Genomic DNA, 24,516 nt, shown 5'->3' with positions numbered 1-24,516 from the left:
ATTTTTAAATTGCAGTATTGCTACTTCATCAAAATTCCCCTTCCAAAACTGATATATTGTAGGGAATTTAAAACTAAGAAAGACAGATATTTTCCACAGGAAAGAAAATGCCCATAAATGCAGAGGAAGTTGCAAAACCAAAAGCGAGAGCTGCAGCAGGAGGGTAAAGATCATCAAAAATAGCAGCGAAAATATTTGGCGGACGTGCAGTGAAACCGCAGCCTAATAAAAAAAGAGTCTTGAACACAATAAAAGCTCCAGTTGGGATTTCCCAGTAACTTGGCTGCCATGATTTAAGATGTGGAGGACCACAACAACAAGGGCATGTTATTCATTCTTAAAGAGCATTGTTTTCCTGTGTTCAGCAGAGCAGTGAGGGGTGAGCCAGGGAGCATGGACGCCACCCAACTGAAACACTAGCACAGCAGTCAGGATTCATGATTCATGAAACGTTTTTCACCCCCAGAAAAATAGATCAGGAAGCGCAAAGCAGCTTCATGGCAGAACCTCGCACTAACGCCTCTGTTATTGTGTTTGATTTCAAGATAAGTGAGTGTTTCTAAAAGTGCCCCGGCATATGACACCAGCAGAGTACATGATTCAAGCAGCTGTGCCCTAAATTAGCATGATGGCATCGCCTGAGTAAACATGACTATCTGCTGACTCGAAGCCCAAACACTATCATAACACTTGAGCCCTGAGAGGCTACGGACAACTTTTGATGGCGTGTTTTCTGCGCAGCCAACTCTAGCTTGTCAGTGAAGTACCCTACAGACCTGTCCAAACAATAGTCCGCTCTCTTAGCAGCCTCTTCAAGTTGGTTCCATGTGTAGCTGAACCCCTGCCCCCCCCCCCCCCCCCCCTGCTCTTTTTTTTTTTTTCCATCCCTCTCTGCTCTGGTCTGGTCTCCTCGTCCTCATCGCGAATAAGTGACTATATAACAAATCGGTGAGGCGGCGTGGACTGCCAAGGTCATTGGGTTTGTGAGGGGAGCTGGCTAACGTTGCCCACAGAGAGTATACCTTGCCAGTTTGAGTGGGTTCCAGCTCTCGTGTTGCTGGAGCTCAGTTCCACTCCAGCCGGAGCTCAAATCCTTCCTGTGCCCTCCAGATGGATGACACAAACCCGGTTTAGCTGACTATCGATCCACCGCACTGCCCCACACCAAGCACTCTTCTTTCTAAGATGAATACACCAACCCCTCCCTCTATTCAAACTTGGGGTTTAATATCTCCCCGCATGTCTGTTTTAGTCATAGATTTGGTGTCCAGTGAGTGATGGTTTTTAAATTTCCACAAAATCACTCAGCAATTACACTCTAGGCAGTACTGTAGGCACTTTTTGCTGATGTAATCTGGATCTGGATTTAAAGTGTGTGTGGCCCTTTATTTAAAGACTGCACATGCCTACTCCTGCTGCTTTCTGCTCCCCAGTCGCCCGCTCCCACAATCCTTTGCATCAAGCCAGCTCACTAACTCACTATTTTGATGTCCTGATTGAAACGACTCCTATAAATGTTTTTTCAAACATGAAATATTACTCACAAACTGATGCCAAGCAGAAATTGTGTGTGTGTGTGTGTGTGTGTGTGTGTGTGTGTGTGTGTGTGTGTGTGTGTGTGTGTGTGTGTGTGTGTGTTTGTGTGTGTGTGTGTGCATGTGTGTGGCTTGCAAACAACAAACTATCCATCCTGCACTACGTTCACACGTTACAACGTGACTGCGGATGCCTGCCCGCAGCCTCGAGAGAGAGAAAAAACATGTCACTAACATCTGCTCATGGTCTTGAGGGGCCTGCGGACCCCACACAGATCTTTAATCTGAATTTCTGCACGTCTTTTCTTTGTCTTTGCGGCTTGTGCTGTCTACTTAGTTCCTCTTTCTGTTGATTCAAAGCAGTCTGCTGTTTGTTGCTTCTGTAGAAAATTTGAAAATACATTTTACTTCCTGTAAGTCTTTGGACTGGGCGAAGTGTTCAGCGTTAATGTTATGTCACTGTGTTTGGAGATGTCAGTTGAGTTCAGATAATGATGAAATGAGTGTTTATTGTGGGTGCTGCTACTGCAATTTCCAGAGTCAGTAAACATGTGGTCAACCTGTCAGTCACTCCATTTACCTACTGTATAACAATGACTTCCGTTGGAGAGCGTATCTGTGAGAGTGAGTAAGAGGGAATGTTTCGCTTTTTTTTTTTCTGCTAGCGTGTGAGCGCAAGTGAGTCTATATGTGAGAGGAAGAGGCTAGATCAGAGCTAAGCCCACAGCTAATGGGTTTTGTGGTTGACAACGGCCCACTGACGCTCACTGAGGGCCCCTTCAACATGTGAAAGACTTTAGAAACCTGGTTTTGGTCAAACCTACCTCATCCCATGTTTGACTCTTCACTCTATGACAACTTGTCACATGTACACTACATATCAGGAGCGCACATCTGTAATTCCTTACATGTTTCGACTACACCAGGATTTCTAATTGTTATATGGTCAACTTTATATTTATTTATATCAAACGTACATGGTATAATAACCCTCAATTTTCATACTACAATACACTTTAAAACTGTTATATCGCTGTTATCCTATTACATTGTAATTTATAGCTCAGATGTATTAAGGACCAGATGAATTGGCCATTACTTGTAGGGTATACAACAAGGGTTACTGCTATAACAAGGCAATAGTACGCTGGTGTGTGTCTCTTCCTAACAATTTAACTTTCACAAAGTTGAGAGATTAAAAAAAGAAAGATTGGTGGAATTTAAAGAAACAGAGGTCAAGAATGACTCTAAAAATGCCAGCTCCTACCATCATGCAACTCAACAGCATCCCTGTGTTGGACCCTCGCTGCCTGTGCGGTAAACCCAAACTGTTGACATGCAGGGTTATATATAAGAAAGGCCGACTAAGACTCCCTCTACTAAGAGAAATGATCCTCATGTGTTAAAATTAGTTGTCTGCCCCTTTAACATCGTTTCTGTCCCCTGAAAACTAAAACATTATTCAGTCATATTGTCCCGCTTCATCCTACTCTAATTCTCCATCCTCATTTCGAATAACGTGCTTTGCAACATCATGAGCGTGAACGCTTTAAAACTTTGGTCTTATTTAAATTATCTTCATGCGGATCACATGAAGCAGACTTATCTCTGTTGAGGGAGCCTAATGTTGTGAACATCTTTGAAAATGTATTTGAATCATCAAGGTAGATATTTGTTGTGCCCCCTGTGTTCACCGCTGTATCATACTAAATCTGAGCAGCACTGGACCCAAACCCAGATCAGGCATCAGCGCTGAACACCTGGTTCGAAGAGCAAACAGGGTTCTCCCAGATTTCTGCTTTGAAGTGAAGTAACAGATCCTAGAAGCACTGATCAGGTGAATACAGAGTGCAGACTCAGTTTGTAAAGAGTTCTGGGCACAACGCCATCCACCTGGCAGGGCCCCCGACAGGGAGGCGGCCACAACAGAGACCTGCCAGCTCCCAACAGAGGCTCGTTGCCAGGAGACGAGTCGCTCCTCCCCGGGCTTTATTTACTGCACTCCTCATCAAGGTCAAAGCCGGTGTCTCTGTGGCCGAGAGAGGAGCGAGAGAGACACGTGGCTGACAGAGAGAGAGAGATAGGACTAAAAAGCAGAGTGGGGGAGCGGCTAAGTGATATTGTTAATCTCCATCTTGGACTAAAAACTGTCAGCACCACTCTCTCCCAACAATGCCCCCCTGATTTATATCATCTTTATACTCTAAGGTTATCCACTGCTGCACTGTGGCTGGAGTGGATTCACCTCTGTAGGACCAAAGCTCATTTAAAAATTGATTAATTTTAAATATCTTTTTATAAGAGGTGTACAGTTTGCATTTAAGTAGATTATTAAAGATATCATTATTATTTTAGGAAAAATAGTTTAGAACAAGTAATTTCACTGTTTTTGGCATGCTTTTACTCCAGTTCAATGTTTCCCTTGTAATTGTTTTGTAGCAGTGGTGGCAGGGGATCATTTTTAATATTTGTTCTGCTGCCATCTCCGTTGGTCTTAGTTTTGGCTCTAGTGCAGTAAGGGATTGCAGCACAATTGTTTATATTTAGAGATTTGATCATGACCTTATGCTCGCTTGTGTTTTTTTGTTTTGTTTTGTTATCTAGATTATAATATTCAGTATTCCATCTGTTTTCATTATCCGTTTGGTTATCTTATTGTTATTGGCCAAAACAAGCAGGTAATTATCGGTTATTGGTATTGCATCATAAAGGAACTGCAACTGTCCTTTCTTGCTACTTAACTTCAAAGGTAATCTATTAATCAATTGTCTTTTTCATTGCAGCTGTCTGACATGTTATTTTGGGCACACTGTGCACCTGGCACACATTCAAATGTCAACTGGTTGTGCATATTGAAAGCATTTTGTAAACCACACTGAGACATTCAAAAGAAGTGAAACACAGCATGCATAAGATTCTGTATAATAACAGTATTAACAGTATTACTGTGTCTGATTTACACTGCAGCTCCAACATCTACTAGTGTCTTTCCTTCACAGCACTGTTCAGCAGTGTGACTGCAACACTTTCAGCCTCAGTGTTACAAATCCTGGCAGTGTCAGTGCCATGCTCTGTGTGTCTGACATCCATTTACAGTTCATTACTCAACATCTAGTACTAGTCACATGATTTTCCTGCAGAGTTTGGATCAAAACACAGCCCAGCCGGAGAAGGAGAGGCAGAAAAAACTCACATTTCGTTGGGCGCTCCAGTTTCCGTCTCCCTCGTTTCTTGCGCGGTGTCGTCAGGCTGTTGTCCTTGTCTTTCTCCGAGTCCTGCTCTTCCCGGCTGGGCAGGAATCCGTTCTCCTGGGACGGGCTCCGGCTCTGACCCTGGGAGCTGTCCTCTGCCCGGCAGGAGGAAGGGCCTCTGGGGATCCCGTTCTCCACTTCCCTCTTCTCCTGTTTGGGGAAGCAGGCATCGGACGTCCTGTCTCTGTGCCCGCCCACGTCTCCATTGTGGACCTGTGCCATGGACGGCCTACCCACCCCTGTGTAGCTGTTGCCCACACCCACACTGCCTTTGACAGAGCCGCAGCTCTCGACCTGCGGGCAAGGGAAGAGGAGGAAATGTTAACATCCTCTCAATCTGTCAGCTTTAGAGATGATTATTGCTGTAGCTGTTTGAGAGGATGTTTTGAAGGTGTGTGACATATCACTGAATATACTGTAGGTGGCTGAGCAATAAACAAAACCTTTCAGGAGTTACAACAAATCATCCAGCGTGTTTGAACAAAGTAAAGCAGCTGGCATTATCAGAGTGAGGATAAGCTCCCTTTAGCCTGAATGGGCTATTTGAAAGAAAATGTGAATTAAAGCATTCATCCATTTCACATTAGATAAGCCTAATTTCATCCCTTAAGCCTTCTTCAGCTCAATCTGGACAGAATCAAACACGTAGCGCAACTTCTGCACTTATTAGTCAGTGAATTATGGCATTTCCCTTTCAGCTCTGTTAAACTAGAGTTGTAAACTTCAAAGCCGTGCCAGTAAATCTGCCGCACAGCCATTAACATGCAAGCGAGGAAGGGATTACATTAGAGTTCATCAGGTACACTGGTGGGCTTCCTGTAGCCGTGCTTTTATCATTACAGCAGCACGGAAACATGTCAGGAATGTTGGCTGTGTGACAACGAAGAAGTTCTCCACTCGGTCCAGTTTGGAACGCCCAGTCGAGCTATTTCATTCTAAGCAGAAACAGAGGTGACCTATCTAAAGTTACAGCCACAGACATTCGGTTATTACACCTTCCTTTGCCTAAAAAAAGCTGCGCCTGTCTTGGAAGACCTAGAAAAGATTCTTTTCCGACTCAACACTTTGAAGAAATGTGATAGTGTCTCTGCTCCTGCCTAAAAATAGCCATAAAAACACACTTTCTCAGACAATCCCATTACTAGGTCACTGGGAGCAGAAAGTGGAGCATGTCTTGTGAGATCAGACTGTCAACACTGATGAGAGCAGCGCTGAAGCTTTCATCTGCTGCAGACGTAGGTACAGCAGTTTGCATTTAAGGCAGGCGACAGCATCGCCTCAGGAGGCATCTGCCTTTCAGCAGGCGATATTTAGCAAACACAAAGACCCTGTGCTCGAGGCTAAGAGGTCAGATCTAATCTTGTTCGCGCAGATTGAAGCGGAAAACACAATGTAAAACTAGCTTTAATGTGACCCCGAGACTTATAAAATGTCTGAGTAATGAATGCAATGCAAATTATGTGGAACAGATCTGCAAAATAAACTTCAGGGGAAGTCGGACTGTATCGTAAAACGGAGCTACATCAAGCCAAAGTTGGTTTTTAAGCATTCCTCGCAGGCCGCAGAACTCTGCATGACTTCATCACTGTAGTAACTGAAAACAAATTAACTGTAAATGCTGAACAGTTGCACGCACACAAAGAGCAGCACTCGAGTAAATCTGTTTGACACGATGAATGAAAACAAACAAATCCACAGCTCAGGCATTATTAATATTCTGACTCAGTTCGGAACTACAGAAAGCTTTCAGAGTGTGTGGGTTTCGGCAAACAAACACACAAGCGCAAACAGAGGGAATACGCTCACACGCACAAACAGCACACACAACTGTCGCTGGAAGAATTATGCAACAGCTTACTGACCCAGTGAACTACACGTGGCCCCTGCCAGAGGTCAGAGGTCACAGTTGGCAAATCAGGCAGCTCAGACAGGCAGACAGAGGTCAAAATGAAACACTGGCTGCCTCATTCAACTTACTACAGCAGCGTCAGAGCTTACTATGGAAGCTTATTCCCGCCAATGTGATGAACAAAAAAAATATCCTTTAAGATATTATAGTTAGAAACATTCTCAAAATTGTGACTTAATAACTCAAAATTATGACTGAGAATGGCAAAAGAATGAGGAATTTTCTGAAAGAAATGACTTATTTTGTCATAATTATGAGTTGATTTGCAAAATATTGAGAAACTTTCTTAAAATAATGATTTATTATCTCAAAATAAGAACAAGTGAAAAATGTGATTAATGCCGCCTTAAATATAGATTTAAAAATGTTCTTTATTCCTAAAATTACAAATATGTAAGTGTATGTATATTTATCACCATTTCTCTTTGTATGGTCAGGTTTTATTGTTTTATTTTTTTTATCATTTATTTATCTATTTATTTATTCTTTGTCTTCTTCCATCGTACTTATGCATCTACATCCTTTGAACAAATACGGGATGTTACAGTCTTTTCATCTGCTGTGCCCTCTGCTTAAAATCACCTGCAGAATTACCTGAATCTTCGAGAGCTGGTTTCACTTGATGCATTTAGAGTGACTGTAAATTACATCTGGCTGTAGATGTTCTGAACGTTGATGAATGTTTCTTGATATTTCATGATCCTGAAATTGGTTGTCGTTCTAATCTGTTATTTGTTTGTTTTATGTCTGCAGCTGCAATTGTGCTGTGCCTGTCTTGGCCAGGACATCCTTGAAAAAGAGATATTTGATGTCAATGAGAGTTCACCCCCTGGTCAAACAAAGGTTAAAATAGGTAACCAGGTGAGCATTTTTTAACCTACTCCAGACTAGCTGAAGGCACTGAATGTTACGGCGTGGACCCGTGAAAGTAAATAGCAGCAAGGTCAGTTAATATGTAAATAGAACCCTGTGAACTGAGGTGAACGAATTAATACTTTACTACGGTTGGCATCTTTTAACCAGTCATTCAACAGTTTCTACGTCCATGATGTCTGTGCACTTTATGGGAAAAGGTTTGAGGCGTTACCTTCTGCATTACATGACAAAGTAACTTCGGGATTCAAACTGAAAAAGTCCAATAATGCCTTATAGACAGCATATTAAGTTGGCCAGTAGTGACTCTCAACAACAACAATGAAACACCTATCGGACTGGAGTGTCTGGCACATGTGGTCAATCCCCCACAACTGTGAAAACACTCGCTCAGGCGCCCTGATTCTGACTATATCTTGTCTTTATCTGCGATTGGTCGGACCACTCAGCTGCTATTTAAATACACACTCTCTGGCCCTCTGGCATATCCCTACTCACCATACGTATCTGTAAATATTTTTGTAATCCCCTTTTTTTTTGGGTCTGTTGAATCACACTGTGAGAAATAATTAACATGATTCTGAGCAGAGGCTTATGCAAATGATAACATCTCAGGGAAAAACATACCCAGATACACGTTGGCCCAAGAGTCATTATTAAGTCAGGGCTTTTAACTACAAAAGACATCACAAACAGATTACAAATGGTGCTGGTGTAGTGGTTGTGCATAGCTGAGGAACATGGCGGAGGCTGTGTGATGATTATGCATGAGTACAAAGTAGTATACGCTGAAACAACACCTTTATTTTGATGCAAAGGCTGCTGATCGGTGTCATCTCGTTCAGGTATTCATTATTTTTAAATTGTTTCAGTTTCATGTCCACAAAACAAAGCAATTTGCGGAAATGGGCAATGGTTCACCAAGATGTGAAGTTTGAATTAGCATCCGGACCATCATGAGACACTTGGGGCCGAGCTATACTGGCAACAAACTAGTTCATATGATGTGTCATGTGGCAAAAGTGTTTGTAGTTGTTCCAAAAGGTCACATTTGATGATGGGGGTGAAAGGGGTGTTGTCATAGAGAGCAGGAAGACAGATTTTCCTTGAAGGCATTTGTGGTTTTGCATTGGTTTTAAGGGAATAATGAATAGAGGGCTTGAGAGAGAAGTTCAGACCCCCACACATCTGACCTATCGCTGCATGAAGTGGCCGTGAATGTCCGACTGTCTGATTTGAAAAGCTGCAAAAATTGTTTGACGGTGCCCCCGCAATTCACGTCAGAAAGGTGTGGGTGGTGCTAGCCTGGGTCCAGACCTTCAAATGTCCACCAGCATAATTTTATTCAGTGACTCATATAGTTTGAATATACAATTATCAATTCCTTGAAGGGTAACTCCACCAATTTCACATATTAAAGTGTGTTTACAGGTCTTGGGCAGTGTGACTGCATATGTAAATAAAAGTAGTGTAAAGCCTTTTGTGAGGAAGCTGCATGTAATCTGATAAATTTCCTCCAGTGATTGCATCGTGGGTAATGTAGGCACCTGGTTTTGAAAAGTAAGAAGAATGCGAGGAATAAAAAAGGCGGTATCTGTGGTTCTGCTGTAACGATTTGTTATTAAACCGTCTACACTGTACCACTCAGTGACATCACTGGAGGCAATTTATCAGATTACATGCAGCTTCCTCTGGAGCCACAAAAGGCTTTATACTACCTTTTTTTTACATATGCAGTAGTACTCCCCAAGACCTGTAAACACATTTTAATGTGTAAAATTGGTGGAGTTACCCTTTAATGAGGTGAAACTAAATTGTGAATCCAGTCTGATTGTGAGGCTATAGGTGGGAGGTGGTTTTAACTCTGTTATATGATCTGACAAGCACTTTGTTTGAGGGTTACTTAGGGCAAGTTATTCTCCCACCAAAATGCTTATCATATGGACAAACAGTGTCTGAACCCCCCGCCCAACCCAATTTCTGCAATCCGACCTCTCTTTTGTTATTCTTCACACAGCTATTTCTGTACATCACGGTGCATGCCTTCCAGGAAAGATTATTTAAAAATCTGCGCATTTATCCCCATATTTATATGATTAATCACGTCTCGCCCTTCTTAATGACAGCAGGATTTTCACCCTGCGAGTGTGGACGGTTGGAGCAGCTGCCTTGAGATGTGACTGGACAACATGTGTTTGCCTTTTATTTGACATTGAAGACGCAAATAGGAAACAAAGGGAACAAAGGACTCGGGCTGGAATAGAACTGCGGATCTTGTGGCTATGTGGCACGCGCTGTAAACATTCGGCTACCATACCACTCAGTATGACGTAGTTCTTAATGAGCATACTGCAGTTTGAACTTGACTTTCTGTTATTGGTATCGGTCCAACATGTCCTTTAAGATTTGGGACAAATGGGACTCAAGAATTCAAAAAAAATCATTCACAAGGCCACTGATGGCGTGCATCACCAACCCGAAGCGTCAACATTTCACAACCTGGAAATGCAACTTAACAATCAATTATCTTTCTCCAGGATAACTTACTCCTCCTTTATTATAATTCATATTATGCTAAGAGCAATTTATTTTATTAGACATTATGACCAAAGAGATTTAAATATGAAATGTAAAAAAAATTATTAAAGGTGCACTCTGTAACTTTTTAGTAGCAATTTTGTTTATAAAGTCACATATTTTCGAACTGTGAGAATTGTAGATGGGCATGGTTCTCTTTTACCTCTCAAAATACAAACCTGTTTTCTCTAATGTTAAAAATACAAATGTAAACACATGGCTTTGAAGAACATCTGAAACTCATATTAGCTCTTTAGTTATCAGCTTTCAAGAACTCTGTCTCTGTTTGTTTACAGAGACTAGGGATGGAAAAATGAAATATTTTATCACAATCTCGACAAAAACACTCAGGATAAGTTGATCATGGTAAATTTCCAGTATCGGGTTAATCGTGAATATCTTCTCAAGTGGCTTGGCATCCTTTTCACTCACAAAAGATGTGCGTCCTAACTGTGATGCAACAAAAACTTTGGGGATTTTTTCAAACAAAATGGTAGGTAAAGTGATTTCACTATGTTTAAGCGCCATTTTTAAAGTTTTAAGCATATTTTCATTAATTGCAATTATTCCGGTCAGGATAAACGTGACATGAAATTATATTTGGTCATTATATTGGAAAACTGATTAAAAAAAATCACTTTAAAACAGGTGTGCATGGATGAATAGATGGATGTAGATGTAAAATGTGTGACATATCAGATCAACACTTACTGAAAACTGCTTGCGCTTCCTTCCAGACTTGCCAACTTTATAAGAGGCACTACTTTTAGCCGACATCTCCTCTGTCATCCGGTCCATGTCCAGTATTGTGCTTTCACCCTGTCAAAAAAAAAATAAACACATCATGTACACCATAACTTGGACTTCTAATAATTGGAGTAACAGTGCCCTTATCTTTCGGAGTGTCCAATTTTCCTTTTCAGGCCTGGATGCACATAAGACATTGCATCTTTCCAGGTTATGAAAGACGGTGTTTGTGCATACGGTAAGCTAAGTGTTTGCTTTACCTCAGCTAAAGATGCTTTAGGTGTGATACTACACACACAAAACTGTACCTAACTGAAACACTTGAATATTTGGGGGGACTGCAGTGGGTTCCTGAGTGTCTCTGGCCTAAGTGGACAATGAGACAGATAGAAACTGAGTGGCACGTTCCTTTGAACTCGGCTGAAGTGAAAGCTCCACGGACGCAGCGCTGACCTTCCGCAGACAATCCCCTCTTGACACCGTTACAAAGACGTCGACCGGCCCGCACCTCCCCCTGCTGCAATTTCCCTTTGATTAATAAAACTGTCTACCCCCATGAACAAAGCCCCATGTCCGCCACCACCAAGTACCCCTGGGGTGGATGGGAGAAAAGATGATCCTAATGTAGATGCTTTGAGTTTCAATATTGACTGAATAGGACCACCAGCACCAGGTCTGAATGCAAATGAGATTGCAAGGCCATTCCTGACAGCTGCGGTGGGGGGCGGAGGGCTGGGTCCTTATTAAATTCCTTCAGTAGTGAATGTGAGATTCCCTCCAAGATAAATGAGCTCTCAGCACTGTAGGGCATCCTGGTGACCGGGTCCCTCCGTTGACTTGTTGTTAAGTGCTTTTATTTTAATCTTGGCCACTGTGGCGAGAATGACATGAGGGAAGATTACTGTAAGAAACCGCATGACTTTGTCATTTTATAATGGATCATGTTTAATACAGTAAGACAAGTAGGGGAGGCCAGGGACAGGTGCAACACCTTTAATTCCTCCAATACAAAGCAAACTAGAGTGACAAAACTGCACATGTGCGGATACATCACCATCCTGCTTCACGATATTGTTGCTAAATTATCTGGAAACAGGTCCAGTGTGTGGGATATAGTGGACAAAAAACATGATAGCCCCTCTCTAGAGTCAGTGTTTGGTTTGTCTGCTCTGGGCTACTGTAGGTGATGTAACATGGCGGACTCTGTGGAAGGGGATCCACTCCCTCTGTAGATATAAAAGGCTCAATCTAAAGCAACAAAAACTCATTGATTCTTAGTTTCAGGTAATTATACACTAGTGAAAACATAATTATGAATATTATATACAGTTTCTGCCAATAGATCCTCCTAAATCCTAAACACTGGACTTTCTACATCGCAGAAACCAGAAATGTTGTTAAAAAAAGTTCAGGGGATCAAATTTTGGGGTTGGAACTATTTCTGTTAAATGTAAAAAAAAACACTGTTTCAAAATTCTCTTGTATAACAGAACCATCTTTGTATAATTGATTTCAGTTACAGTGTATGATGCTTGTATGGTTTAATACAATGGGTTCCCTTTGGCAAACTCTATCTGCTGATGAAGTTCTTGTAACATAATCAAAAAGTCCAGAACAACTGCTTGATGGATCTGTGGTGAGGCTATGTCCAAGAACGCAATACCACGTAGCTGTGAGATACAGCTACCTTAATACTAGGTCAACAATCAAAACAATACTGACTAAATGCTGTCTGGAGTCACGTATAACAATGCTGTCAAAATGTGTGTAAATATTCTCTATCAAAATATTATGACACTAGCATCTGTAACTGCTATGAAAATATGTAACTTGACCTACAGCATTTGAGAGGTCTGACAAATGTTTCACCGCTGCAATGGTAATTTTAAAGGTCTCTCGTGAGTCCATGTGGGCTTGACACGTGTAAGTGCATGAGACAATAAGCAACATAACTAACAACGGAGTACATTTTTGGCAACAGTTGTGAAAATACAGCGTTTGATGTGACAAAATCCTTTCTAAATAGGCCATATCACTGTGGCATCGCACTAACAACAGCAGTCACTTCCGGGTAGAAAACTGGCAGGTGAGTGCATTGTGGAGGTGTGTCAAATTGGCAAACTTGTTTATTTCTGTCGTTTTCATTCGTAACTGTATTGTAAGTAAAACAGGATTGTCCAACCTGTATGACACATCGGCTGTGCTTATTTTCTGCGCTGCGTTGCTTTGCTAGCGTCTTTCATATCAAGCCATCGGAGAGATCACAGACTAACTGTTAGTTTTGGGTAAACTCAAGCAGTCATTTTCTTTAGCCAGTGGTCCAACAGTTAAATCAGTCTCCACCGTAACATTAGCGTGTAACAAGTGTTGTTATTAATGAGAGCTGTAAGCATCAAACATGATTTTTAGATGAGTAAGATGTATACACACATTGTATGTAAGCTACTATGTAATGCGGAGTATAAGAAGAAATTATTGTGATTGGTTCTGTACATTCCTAACCGGGTCACACAATCTGACGAGTCACAGTTTATGTTGTAACATGTGCCAGGGACCTTTGCGACATCTCATCAGTCATCACTTTCTCTCTCTGCTCTGTTTTCCAGTAAGAGTCTTAAAAATAGGACTGCACATTATGGTAAATACAATCATCCAATTATTTTGATAGATATTGTGATTGCAATATGAATCAAGATTAGTTTCAATGATCATTTTTGCATCATTATTTTAATAGGGTGGGATATTTCTTGACGTCTGTACCAAACAAACATGTTTTCTCACATCATGAGAACAAGAATTGCAGGCCAGGAGCTTCTCTGCAGCACCACAGCACTTCTTTATCATGCTGTCTTTGACCTTTATCAAAATATTGCAGCTTCCTTTGATTTGTACATTGCACTTGGCCACATTGCGATTTGGATTTAGATTAATTGTGCAGCCCCACTTAAAAGCACTCTCAAGAAACTGGACTCCTGCACACACAGAGTCCAGCAGACTCTACTTGTTCAATAATTTAAGAGATGGAGGATGTTAATAAACACCAGCATGAATTTCAAAGGTCAGGCCATGTTACACCCTGAGAGTGTTTGCTGCTAAAATGGAATAAATCCATCAACCATTAGGGTCCCGGGGTGATAAACTGATTTGCATAAAGAGATAGATGTAAGTGAGTAACTGATGCTGTGATTAATGGGTAAACAGGGTTGTAATTGACAAATATGGCTCTAAAATCATAGAAAATTCCTCAGTGGATTTTCTGGATGAAAATACAGAGATGGTTACTTTAAATGCAGATATCAATGCTTTTGTGAGAGTACGTGTTTTGCAGATGGTCCCCGTTCATTGTGTGATTACTAATAGAGAGCCTGGTGCTTCAGTTTTTCCTTACAGGGCGGCAGAATTTGCATAGATAATAGCACATTTTGAGTGCAGCCTGGTGTGCAGGCTCATTTGGGAACCACTTACATGGATGACACAATTCAGTGGTGCCTGCAGGAACAGCCTACACTGCACCGTTCATCCAATTCCCAACCCGAGCGAACGCTCAGACACACTGAATGGAAAATAACACGCCATTTTCACACACAGCTTCCTTCTAATATCTTCTGCACACTGAAAAAATAAACAGAATAAACCTGAAATATGGTTTGTTGTTGCCTGGAGTGAACCCAACTGCATTGTCAATATCTCTTACCCTATTTCCGTCTGGGTAGCCGGTTATTTAAGGCAATGTCTGTTGCCAGGCAACAAGACTAAGGGCAGTTCTTTGTAATGGGAACGTGGAAGGAAGAGGACAGATCCCCCCAGTAAAAAAAATCTGGAGAGCCATTCCAGCTCCAGCTCAACCTACACCAGCCAACGCCCACGTCACCAACCACCATTAACAACAGCAAATCTCACAGAATACGGCTGCATCTCGCAGCAGCCGGCTGCGCGGTGATGCTGCCGCTGCCGCTGTGGAGCATCAGTGATGCTGCAGACTGAGATAATGAGTCTGTCTGCATCATGAGAGGTGACATGGCACTCCGTATGCAGATGGACGCTGACTATTTCTCCATTAAACAGAAGGAAATTATGCTGCAATCTCTCCGGATCAATAAGGCATTAGGTTAACTTTCATAAAATTGGGAAAGGTTTTTAATTGGCTTTGACATGAACTTTCACCATATCTGAGTGCCTTCATCAATATACTATCAACATAATAACACTCACACACTGCACTCATTCATGCACACATGCGCTCTTTATAGATATTTTTAGGAAAATAGTAAAAGCCACACTGTACTACATCATCGCTGGAGTGAGTAATCTCCTCTCAAATCAGATCTGGAGAGTGTGAGGCCTTTCAGATAAATTGCATTTTGCACTGATGGAGAGTAAAATCCAAAATTAATCAGCAGCTTATCCCAACTCATTCAAAAAAAGCCATAACATGACTGAATGAACCCTTTGAACCCACTGGCAATAAAGCTGAGAAATCCCGAGTCATTCACCAACATACCGAGCTTCAGAGGAGCCTCATAAATACCTCAAGCGAGATTCCTGAGGCGTGCTTTCATATTTCACACGTGTTTCGTCCTTACCATTCTGCTTCCAGGTGAGTCAGCGTAGTCTGAGGATTTGAATGCAGTGGTGTTGGTGTTGGTGACAGTGTTGGACGGCATCGTGCTGAGGGCTCTTCGGGGCTTAATGTTCTTGATGTGCAAGATGAGGTGGATATAAACTCAAAGAAACAAAAAAAAAAGGAATGAGAGATGATCCCTCTTCTCTCTCGGCTCTCCTGGAAGATGGAGAAAGAAAAGGTGACAGTCAGCTTGCTCATGATGCTTTCATTCACACAAGAAGTCAGTTTGGTTACATTTCACTTTTCTGTCATAAAGAGGCTCTTTCTGAGCATCAGCTTTCCTTTTGTTGAGTGCACGTCATGCATAGGACCCTCACAGGCTACTATAGGATACTGTATGGCTACTATTGCCTATAGGGCCTGGGCCACTTGTTTTTTTTTCCTTTTTTTTTAACACCACACGGTTGTATGGGTGTACAGTAGTCGACTTAAATGGCTTCTAATGTGCACCCATAATTAACCCAGGATGATTAAACTATTTTTAAATCATTAATAATTCATGTTTAACCTTAAGCGTCTGGGTTAAAGTTACTCCAGCAGTCAGCCATGCGCACACAGAGGAGCCCACACACTGTTGCACTCGTGGAAATTTGCAAAAAAAAAAAAAAAAAAAAAAGATCATCAGCCTGCACATCTACATTCATATGGGATGTGTTTAATTTCCTCTAAGGGGTTAAATCAAGATTGATGACAGCCGCCTCTCACTTATCTACCATGCCTGCAAATGAAGTCTTCCCTCCTGAAAAAATAAATTGCGGGCAACAACCAGAACGTGTTATCTTGAGAAATAATTTATTATAAGGGCCACACAGGCGTTCAGTGTCACCGCATGTCCACGCACATCACGCTGCAACCAGGCCACACGCTTCCACTCACTGCCATCGACTCACTTGCGTGTATTATTCAAATGGCAATGCGTTAGAAATTGCAAAGTTTGAGACGTGTTTTGCAGCTAGGGGAAGTCTGCAATATGACCCAGGGGGTTGTGGCTCTTTTTACAGGCCACGGCCACTCAAGTATAAATCCCCGTTATATTTTTTTCTTTAATGAGGCCAGTGCTTCCAGGAGCCGCGGTCCTGGTTCTGTGCTCTAAATTCGGTCAAGTTCAAGTGCACATCGCGATGTCCAATCAGCACATCTGCAAAAAAGAAAAAAAAAAAAAAAAAGCAAACCCCCTAAATCGCTATTTCCCCGTCTCCATCGAGCGCCTTCCGCTCTCGGGGCTTTCACGTTATTGTTCACATAAAGGTTACCCTTCCTGCGCGGCTACTAGTGCCGGGTTAAACGGATTTAAATGCGTGAATCGCTGTGTGTTCGTTACCCGATTTTCCCAAGTCCCAGGCCTGACCCTTTTTGTCTCGCTTGCTCCCGGAGCCTCCTTCCTCTTCTCTCCCCGTCCTCCACCTCCCCAGCCGGCCAGCTCTCTTCCAGATGCACCGCTCTCACTGCAGGGGCCTGCAGACTGTCTGCCGGCTGCCGCAGGGTCCTAAAGACTACCCGCTCATCACCTACACCACGGTGTGCAGATAGGGGCAGAGGCAGGGGGTGAAGGTGGTCTGAGCAGAAGCGGAAGCAGTTCTCAGATCTTGTACTTGAGTAAAAAGTAGCAAAATCCAAGTGTAGAAATACTCTGTTACAAGTAAAACCATGCATTTAAATGTTTTGCTTAAAGGATAAGTTCACCCAAAAATGAAAATTCACTCATTATCTGCTCACCGGCATGCCGATGGAGAGTCCGATGATGTTTTTCTGTCCACAAAACATTTCTGGAGCCTCACAGTGACACAATGTTGCAGCATTAGCAGCTGAAGTAGAAACAGAAATAAACAACAGAAAAAATGCATAAAATGTCTTCATGTAGCTTGTCCAGGGTAATGCAAAATCTCCAGAAACCCAGAGAATCCAGAATTGATTTAAAAAGATATCATTTACACTCTCAGTGTGCAGCTGAACTCAAGTACCCGCTTCAGACAGAGTGCTGGCTAATGTTTGTAGCTTAGCAGCTACAATAAAAAATGAAAAATATATAAATAACGTGTATGGGATCTCAGGGCTTCCAGAGACCTGGATTAGCTGCATGGAGTCATTTTATGTTTTCTATTCAGTTGGTTTTTAATGTTTCAAAAGAAGTCCCCATCTACTTCAGTTGTTTAGGAGAATGCTGCAACGCTGCTTTGCTCTGAAGCTCCAGAAATGTTTTGTAGACTACACAACTTCAGCCATCTATTCCATCGGCATAGGGGTGAGTAGATAATGACTTAAAATTTCATTATTTGGCTAACTTATCCTTTGAGATAATAATTGTTGCATATTTTATGTTTACATATGCAAATAAGTTATGTCAACTATGCATTAATTTGCCTAAGAGCAGAAATCTGAATTTAAAAAAACACCTGAATGACGTTTTTTGTTCCATTAATGTCTGGAAGAAGACATGATATGGTTAAAAATCTCAAAATTGACCGGTGCATGACAAAGAACTCATCATGCAGAATGTTTTTTTCAAAATAATGTATGTTATATAATTATATTATAACTTCTGATGCATTAATGTGTTCTTCACTTTAATGCTGTAGCTGGTAAAGGTGGTTTAACTACTTTTTATCAAACTAAATCTGCAAAGTAACTTGTAACTACTGTTGTCAAATAAATGTAGTGGAGTAGAAAGAACAATATATGTCCCTAAAGTAAAGTACAAGTACCTGCACACCACATCACTGGGTCGGAAACTGACATAAGTTATTACCATGCATCCCCCTTACATACACATGCATGACGGTCTCTATGATATTCTATATGACCAGTAGCATGAAAAGCTGCAGATGTGCCCTTTCTTTATTTTTATTTTTAAATTTTGAGGGCCAATTTTACATCAGTTTGGCAGTACATATATAGACAGTAAACATGGGGGTAATGCAGGGATGCTTCAGAATCTGTATTCAAAGGTTTAAACATTAGTTCTCGATTTTAGCACTTCCATGCCATATATTCTAACTAATGTTACACCTGAGATACATTAAAGTGGCCCAGGAGCCCCATAAATAGCTCTCTAGCACCTCTTATGTGACATTAGGGACAAAAATAAAGGCTAAAAAATAAACATTAGAAATGCCTTGTTCCTAAACGTGACAAAACAAGCTGGCATACGAGGGGTGTAAACTAAAGTAGGCAACAACTTTCATGATTCAAAATGATATCTGGATGTACACATTTGTAAACTCATTACAAATTAGATTTACTCAAATGAAAAAAAACATTAATAAGCCCGGTTAGTCCGTTCAGCTTCAACCTAGCACAACCAACACAAAGTAATGTTATCAAAATGTTGACAAAATGAACAGGAACCTGAGGAGACTTCCTCATTTTTAATTTGCTGCATTTATGGGCCCCCTGGTGGCTGTGGGGCCCTAAGCAGCCATGTAATTAGCTGATGCCTCAGGCCAGCTTTGAGGCCTGCTGAAGTGAAACATGTGCTTCCTCTTGTTCTGACAGTACTACACTGAATATTTACTGCTTGATTACAGTGTGAACTCTTAATCTAAGGTCTCATTTTCTACACATATACAAGTTTACTGGGTACATACTCAGTTTATATACTTTTGTGCAGGCATATGTTTGAGTACTGTCTCATTCTTGTATGAAACTGCGTTATTCTACATACATTATATTGTTCTGTGTGTCATTTGGCTGCTGTGACACCTGAATTTTTTTTTTCTGGAAAGAAAGACTTGTCAAACACAGGTGTGACTAATAATATATGTAACACTGTTAACTGCTGCATTGAATTACATTAATTGCTGGGACTGAATCATCATTAATGTTATTAGTTCTACCTGTGCTTTTCCTGCTACGACAAGTCAAACTGTCTGCTGTGAAAGAGTTTTATTCATCTGAACCATTTTGGGATGATAAAGAAACAAGCTCTGATGTTATCTAAAATGAACATGAACACACTTTATCTGAAAAGCAAAACAATACGTGAACAAAAGCAATATGAAAAATGCAAGGTGGAGAGACTCCGGACCAACATGTTTCGTAAAATCCACAAAAATGTGAGTTTCTGTCTGTAAAGCAAGGATCTCTTGCATCTTTTTTGTGTCTGGACTGGCAGTTTGGGCTAAAGTTCAACTTGAACCTCATATTTGCATAACAGAAACTAAAAAGAAGCATTCAGGAAGAGACATACTGTGACGTTCATGTCCATCATGTCATTTGAGTACTGTATGTAAATACATATTTGAGGTACTTGTACTTGAACTTGATACTTTATTCTTCCACTCAACTAAATTTTGGAGGTAAATATTGTATTTTTACACCACATTTATAGGATAGCTTTAGCAGTGTTGTATAAAGTACCCAGAAGTCATACTTTACGAAAAAGTAAATATATCGTTTTAAAATATTACTCTTTTAAAAGTGAGCCACATCCTACCAAAGAATTGTATTTGTAACAACAACATTTTGACACTGTACTAATAGAAATATTGTCAAACATGCACAAACAAGCAGTACTGGAACCTATTTTATAATAATAATAAAACCAGTTATATCTCTGGATGCAATGTGCTGATAAGTCATTCAGCCTTAAATCTGTACATCAAAGCGGATGTAGGAGTATGTAGCTCCTCGTACAATCGTACATTTGATCCTCCGAGCAGAAACTTCATCTAGCTCCACATCTTCACCTCATTTCCTAGAAGAGTGCAGCCAGAGCAAGTTATCAAATCTCTTATCACTTTCAGCCCATTAACCCTGCTACCACGTTCATCCCATTCACGCCCACTAGACGGAGACAGCAGTGAGGTTGCCCAGATGCTGCTGGAGGCTCTCAGGGTAACTCCCTGTGTGAGGCAGATTGAGTGCTTTTGAGGGGCAACGAAGGAGAGAGGAAATGTGTGTGCAGCGGGCGGATGTGGTTCACTGATCTGGAAGCAGCGGCGTCTCCTCTTTCTCATCGAGTCAGTGGCACTGAGTGGTTCACATGAGGACAGCAGGAGCAGCAAGATGCCACATGACCTACAGGCGAGAGCAGTGTGCTGCCGGCTGTTTCCTCCTAGAAACCCACAGAGGAGGATGCTGATAAGGTCAAAGTGTCTCAACCTGATCTCACCTGGGTAGTTATTGTCACTGTCTGAGCCTGAAGCTGCAGGAAAAAGGCCAGAGTTTGTAAATGAAGCAGGAGGGGGCATTTTCATGTGGTTGACCTGTTAGGAGGAAGTGTTTATCAACACATAAACAAGCGACAAAAGACACAGTTTGATTGAAGTGTTTTATTAACCTCAGTGTCCATGTGGAACCAAGGACTGTAACTCAAAAGATTACCCAAGATAACAGTGTGTTTCATTTGCTTGCCTGTTGCTACTTCCAGGATTAGAAAAAAAATTTCAACAAGCCTAAACCTAACATGAATAGAGTTTTATCAAAACATCTCTTCTGTGAACATTTGTACCTGAGTCATATCAGATAGATTTTAATCACTATGATGGTCGTGCAAAGGTGTATTCAACCCCAGCGAGCCAAGGCTTGGCCGCAGGATCATTTGCATTTATTCCTGTTACTCACGCAGTGTTTATCCTCCAAAAAAAAAAAGCCAGATTGTGTTACAGAGTCCCGTGAATTTAATAAAAGTTTGAACACATACTTTTCTGACAAAACCAATGACATGAACTGGGAAAAGTTCTGAATTCATGGAATGACCCAAATATCGAGTCATAATGTGTTCTATCTCACTTTCCAACCCTAATAAATGATGTATGTGTTGACTGAGGGACCTTTAGTGAAGGTGAATCCATAAAATACACACTCACAATCACGACATGACCCATCAAAGCCATATTTTAAATCTTTTTAATATATCTCACATTTGATTTATTTACAAAAGACAGTGGCTTTGTGACATAAAACTATGTTTTGTAAAATCAACATGAGAAACAAATGTGTACCAGAAGCATAACCATACAGAACACATACATAGATAAATAACATCAGGGGAGCGTCGTCGTCGTCGAGGTCGTCCTCTTTGTCTCTCTGCAAACAATAAAAGGATCACAATGTACGCACCTCCGCGTGACCGGCTGTGTTTTATTTGTGTAACCCCGAGTTTGGTCTGACAGGGTATACAGTATTGCCTCCACATTGGCTAAAATGACATCAGTGACTGTCTATCAGTAAGATTTGGAATGTGTCTTTATAATCTATTAAATGCGAGTTTTTCCAGCAGTGGAAAACATTAACTGTGAACATCTCCAGGCATTCTGTGAATAAACTATGGGCAACAACAACATACTAATGCAGATATACTTTTGATATATACCTGTAATTTGTGTGACACACAATGTCTGCAAACAGTTTGGCACAAATGTAAAGGCTGAGCATCAGTTTCCCCCAGAACACATTTATAATAAATAAATAAAACCTCTACAAAGTCACAGACATAAAGGCTGATAGATCATCTTATCTGCAGAATGGTTACTTTATACAGCACTTTACAGAACCGCTACAGGCACAAACTGAAAGAACAAAAACAAAGCTAACTTCTGACGTCAAATGCATGGCGAGATTGAAGGGGAAGACGATTTTATTTTTTTTTTTCCTTTGCCTTTTAGTAATTTCTGGACCTTTCCTGCTAAATCGAGTACTTCAAGACCTAAAATGAATTTATATATTTGGGTGCAACTGTGAGTATGCACGTGAATCTGCATTTTGACAAACTCATTACATTAACTATACTCCACTTATATTGTAAACCAGAATAATAAACATTGATGATAACATAGAGCAGAACAGAGAACTGAATGAAAACATCACATTTAGAACGTCGATAACAGAGGAGCCTCTTTTTGTTCTTTTTCTTGACACAGTGTCACAGGTGGTTGAAACCTTATACTTAGCTTTTAGGATAGGCTTACTGTACAAATGTCAAAAAGAAAAAGTTTTCAGTCCCGTTCAGTCCGATTTTATCCGCAACTCGTTTTGAAAGCTGCACATATCGCTCTACAACTCTTCCCACTAAAAAGCAAACATTGCTCATTTTTCATTTGAGATGTATGGCTACCCTGAAGGACAAAAAAACATTGAAACAGAAGACAAAAATGTAAAGGTATCTTCGACCTGATCCCCGTCTGACTCAAAACAAACAGCTACCTCTGTGACAGCTTTGCTTTTCCGTGAAAGACACAAGTTCACACACAGACAAACTATATCCAACAACATGCTTCACCAAATAGCACTTCAGAAAATCTTTTCTCCCTCTGATGATCCACATTCTTTACTCAGCGTTGTATCACTTGCTGTTGTTTTCCTCTGTATAGTTTCAGAGTTTCATCCCAAAATGAGAAAAACGACTGATGGAATTAGAGCAAAATGAACGACTTTAGGACGTTTCAACACAATCTTAACACAAGCAAGTCCAATGACTTATTTGTGAATAACAGTGGATGTATATTTTGGAATGAAACCCTCCATTTTTAACCATTATTGAAGGTGCAATGTATAAGATATGGCCAGTATAACTAATATTATTAATGAAATGTGAAGAAATAGCAGTTTTGACGTTGTGTCGAAGACGAGACTATGTATTGTGCTGCAGAAATATCTACTGAGGTTAGCATGCTAACCCGCTAGCACCGGCTCGTACTGTCTTGTGCTAATAGTCTGATAGTATAGCCCTCTGCAACTAAAACTTTTTTAAATTAGTAAAAATTTTAAAAATGTTTGTTGTTGCTCAAGGCGCTGCTTTTTATGCTCTTCACACCTCTCTTGTCCACCGCCTGCCGTGTCTCTAGGCCGTCCTCAGCAAAGGAGGCAAAGGAGGAAGTCAGGTGAAGTAATGCAAACAGCGACGAGTCTGCTTTCAAAGGACATCAGGGACGGATAGGTTGGCGAAAGTCAACTGTGAGTTACTTTAACTTGCTGACAAAGATACATTTCGTAACGTACATAACGTAAAGTTACGTACATAACGTAGGTACAATAGGAACTGAAGTTACATACTTGATTTAACCCAAACCATGATGTTTTCTTCAACCTAACCAAGTAGTTTTCTTGGTTACCCAACGAAACTGTGAGTGTAAGACGAATGTAGGTTGCTTCACTAGTACACTGCAAAGGTCATCTTGTTTTGGAAACGGTGAAATATGTCATTTTGGGAGTCAGTGGCAATCAACCTATTCCTTAAAAGGTAGAGCCACTGTAGATCACCTTAGCACTGTTGTCTCAAGCGCTGTTCGGTCCTGATCTGGCCGTGCTCACTGGGAGGCTGCTGAACCCGGTTCCTCTGCCCACAGTGTAATCACCTACAGTCCCTCCCTTACTGAGCTAACTAGCTAACAGGAGCTAGTAGCTGCAGCCATAGATAGCTGAACCACAACCTATTTGTTTGGAGTGATCCTGAACAGGTGGCCAATTCTTAGACATTGCACCTTTAACATGTGGCTAATGTTGTCCAGCAGTTAAAAGACGTGACTACCATACAATCAAGAGTAGCTCTGCAGTCCCTGAGCACCTACCTTCATTGCGCATAAACATTATCAATATTCTTTTATTTAACTAAATAAAGCTATCGAAGCATTTCCTACTTGCTTACTACGACCTTACATCCTTACATACTGTATAAGTGTTCATTTTGTAACTCACAACTAAATCTCAGTGCCTAGTTCAGTACTACATCCTGAGGTGCTTCCCTACACTTGAAACAATAAATACTGAGGCTACCAGCTAGTCAGGTGTGTTCAGCTAAGTTTTCACGGGGAGGAAACAATGAGACTCGGCTCATTATTTAGTTTAAAGTAGCCCCTTGGTTTCCCTTAATTGCGCAGCCCTCTTATTTGCAAGGGTGGCTCACTGAGAGCACAGTAGCAGCAGTATAGTATGTGACTCGCTGAGTGTGTTTACATGCACACAATATTGTGGATACCAGCAATTATTCCTGGTTCCTTCTTCATGCTGTATTAACAGACACCCCTGCACACATTAATAGAAGGGAGGCAGCAGGAAGTGTTG

The 24,516-nt window shown here is 41.1% G+C and overlaps 1 protein-coding gene across 3 annotated transcripts in view; it reads right to left on the bottom strand.

Moving 5' to 3' along the window:
* Positions 1-16,913, bottom strand: part of LOC141010355 (DNA (cytosine-5)-methyltransferase 3A-like) — a 44,316-nt gene extending 27,403 nt beyond the window's left edge. For all 3 annotated transcript variants that reach the window (XM_073483265.1, XM_073483266.1, XM_073483267.1), the window contains exons 1-4: positions 16,838-16,913; positions 15,476-15,672; positions 10,857-10,964; positions 4,729-5,080 (exon numbers count right to left, since the gene is read on the bottom strand). In XM_073483265.1, coding sequence (XP_073339366.1) covers positions 4,729-5,080; positions 10,857-10,964; positions 15,476-15,556 — 541 coding nt within the window. In that variant the 5' untranslated portion in view covers positions 15,557-15,672; positions 16,838-16,913. The remainder of the gene's footprint in view (positions 1-4,728; positions 5,081-10,856; positions 10,965-15,475; positions 15,673-16,837) is intronic.
* Between the last annotated feature and the right edge of the window lie 7,603 nt (positions 16,914-24,516).

This window comes from Pagrus major, chromosome 16 (genome assembly GCF_040436345.1).
Source record: "Pagrus major chromosome 16, Pma_NU_1.0".
Classification (NCBI taxonomy): domain Eukaryota; kingdom Metazoa; phylum Chordata; class Actinopteri; order Spariformes; family Sparidae; genus Pagrus; species Pagrus major.
This window is presented reverse-complemented; position numbering and strand designations above follow the sequence as displayed.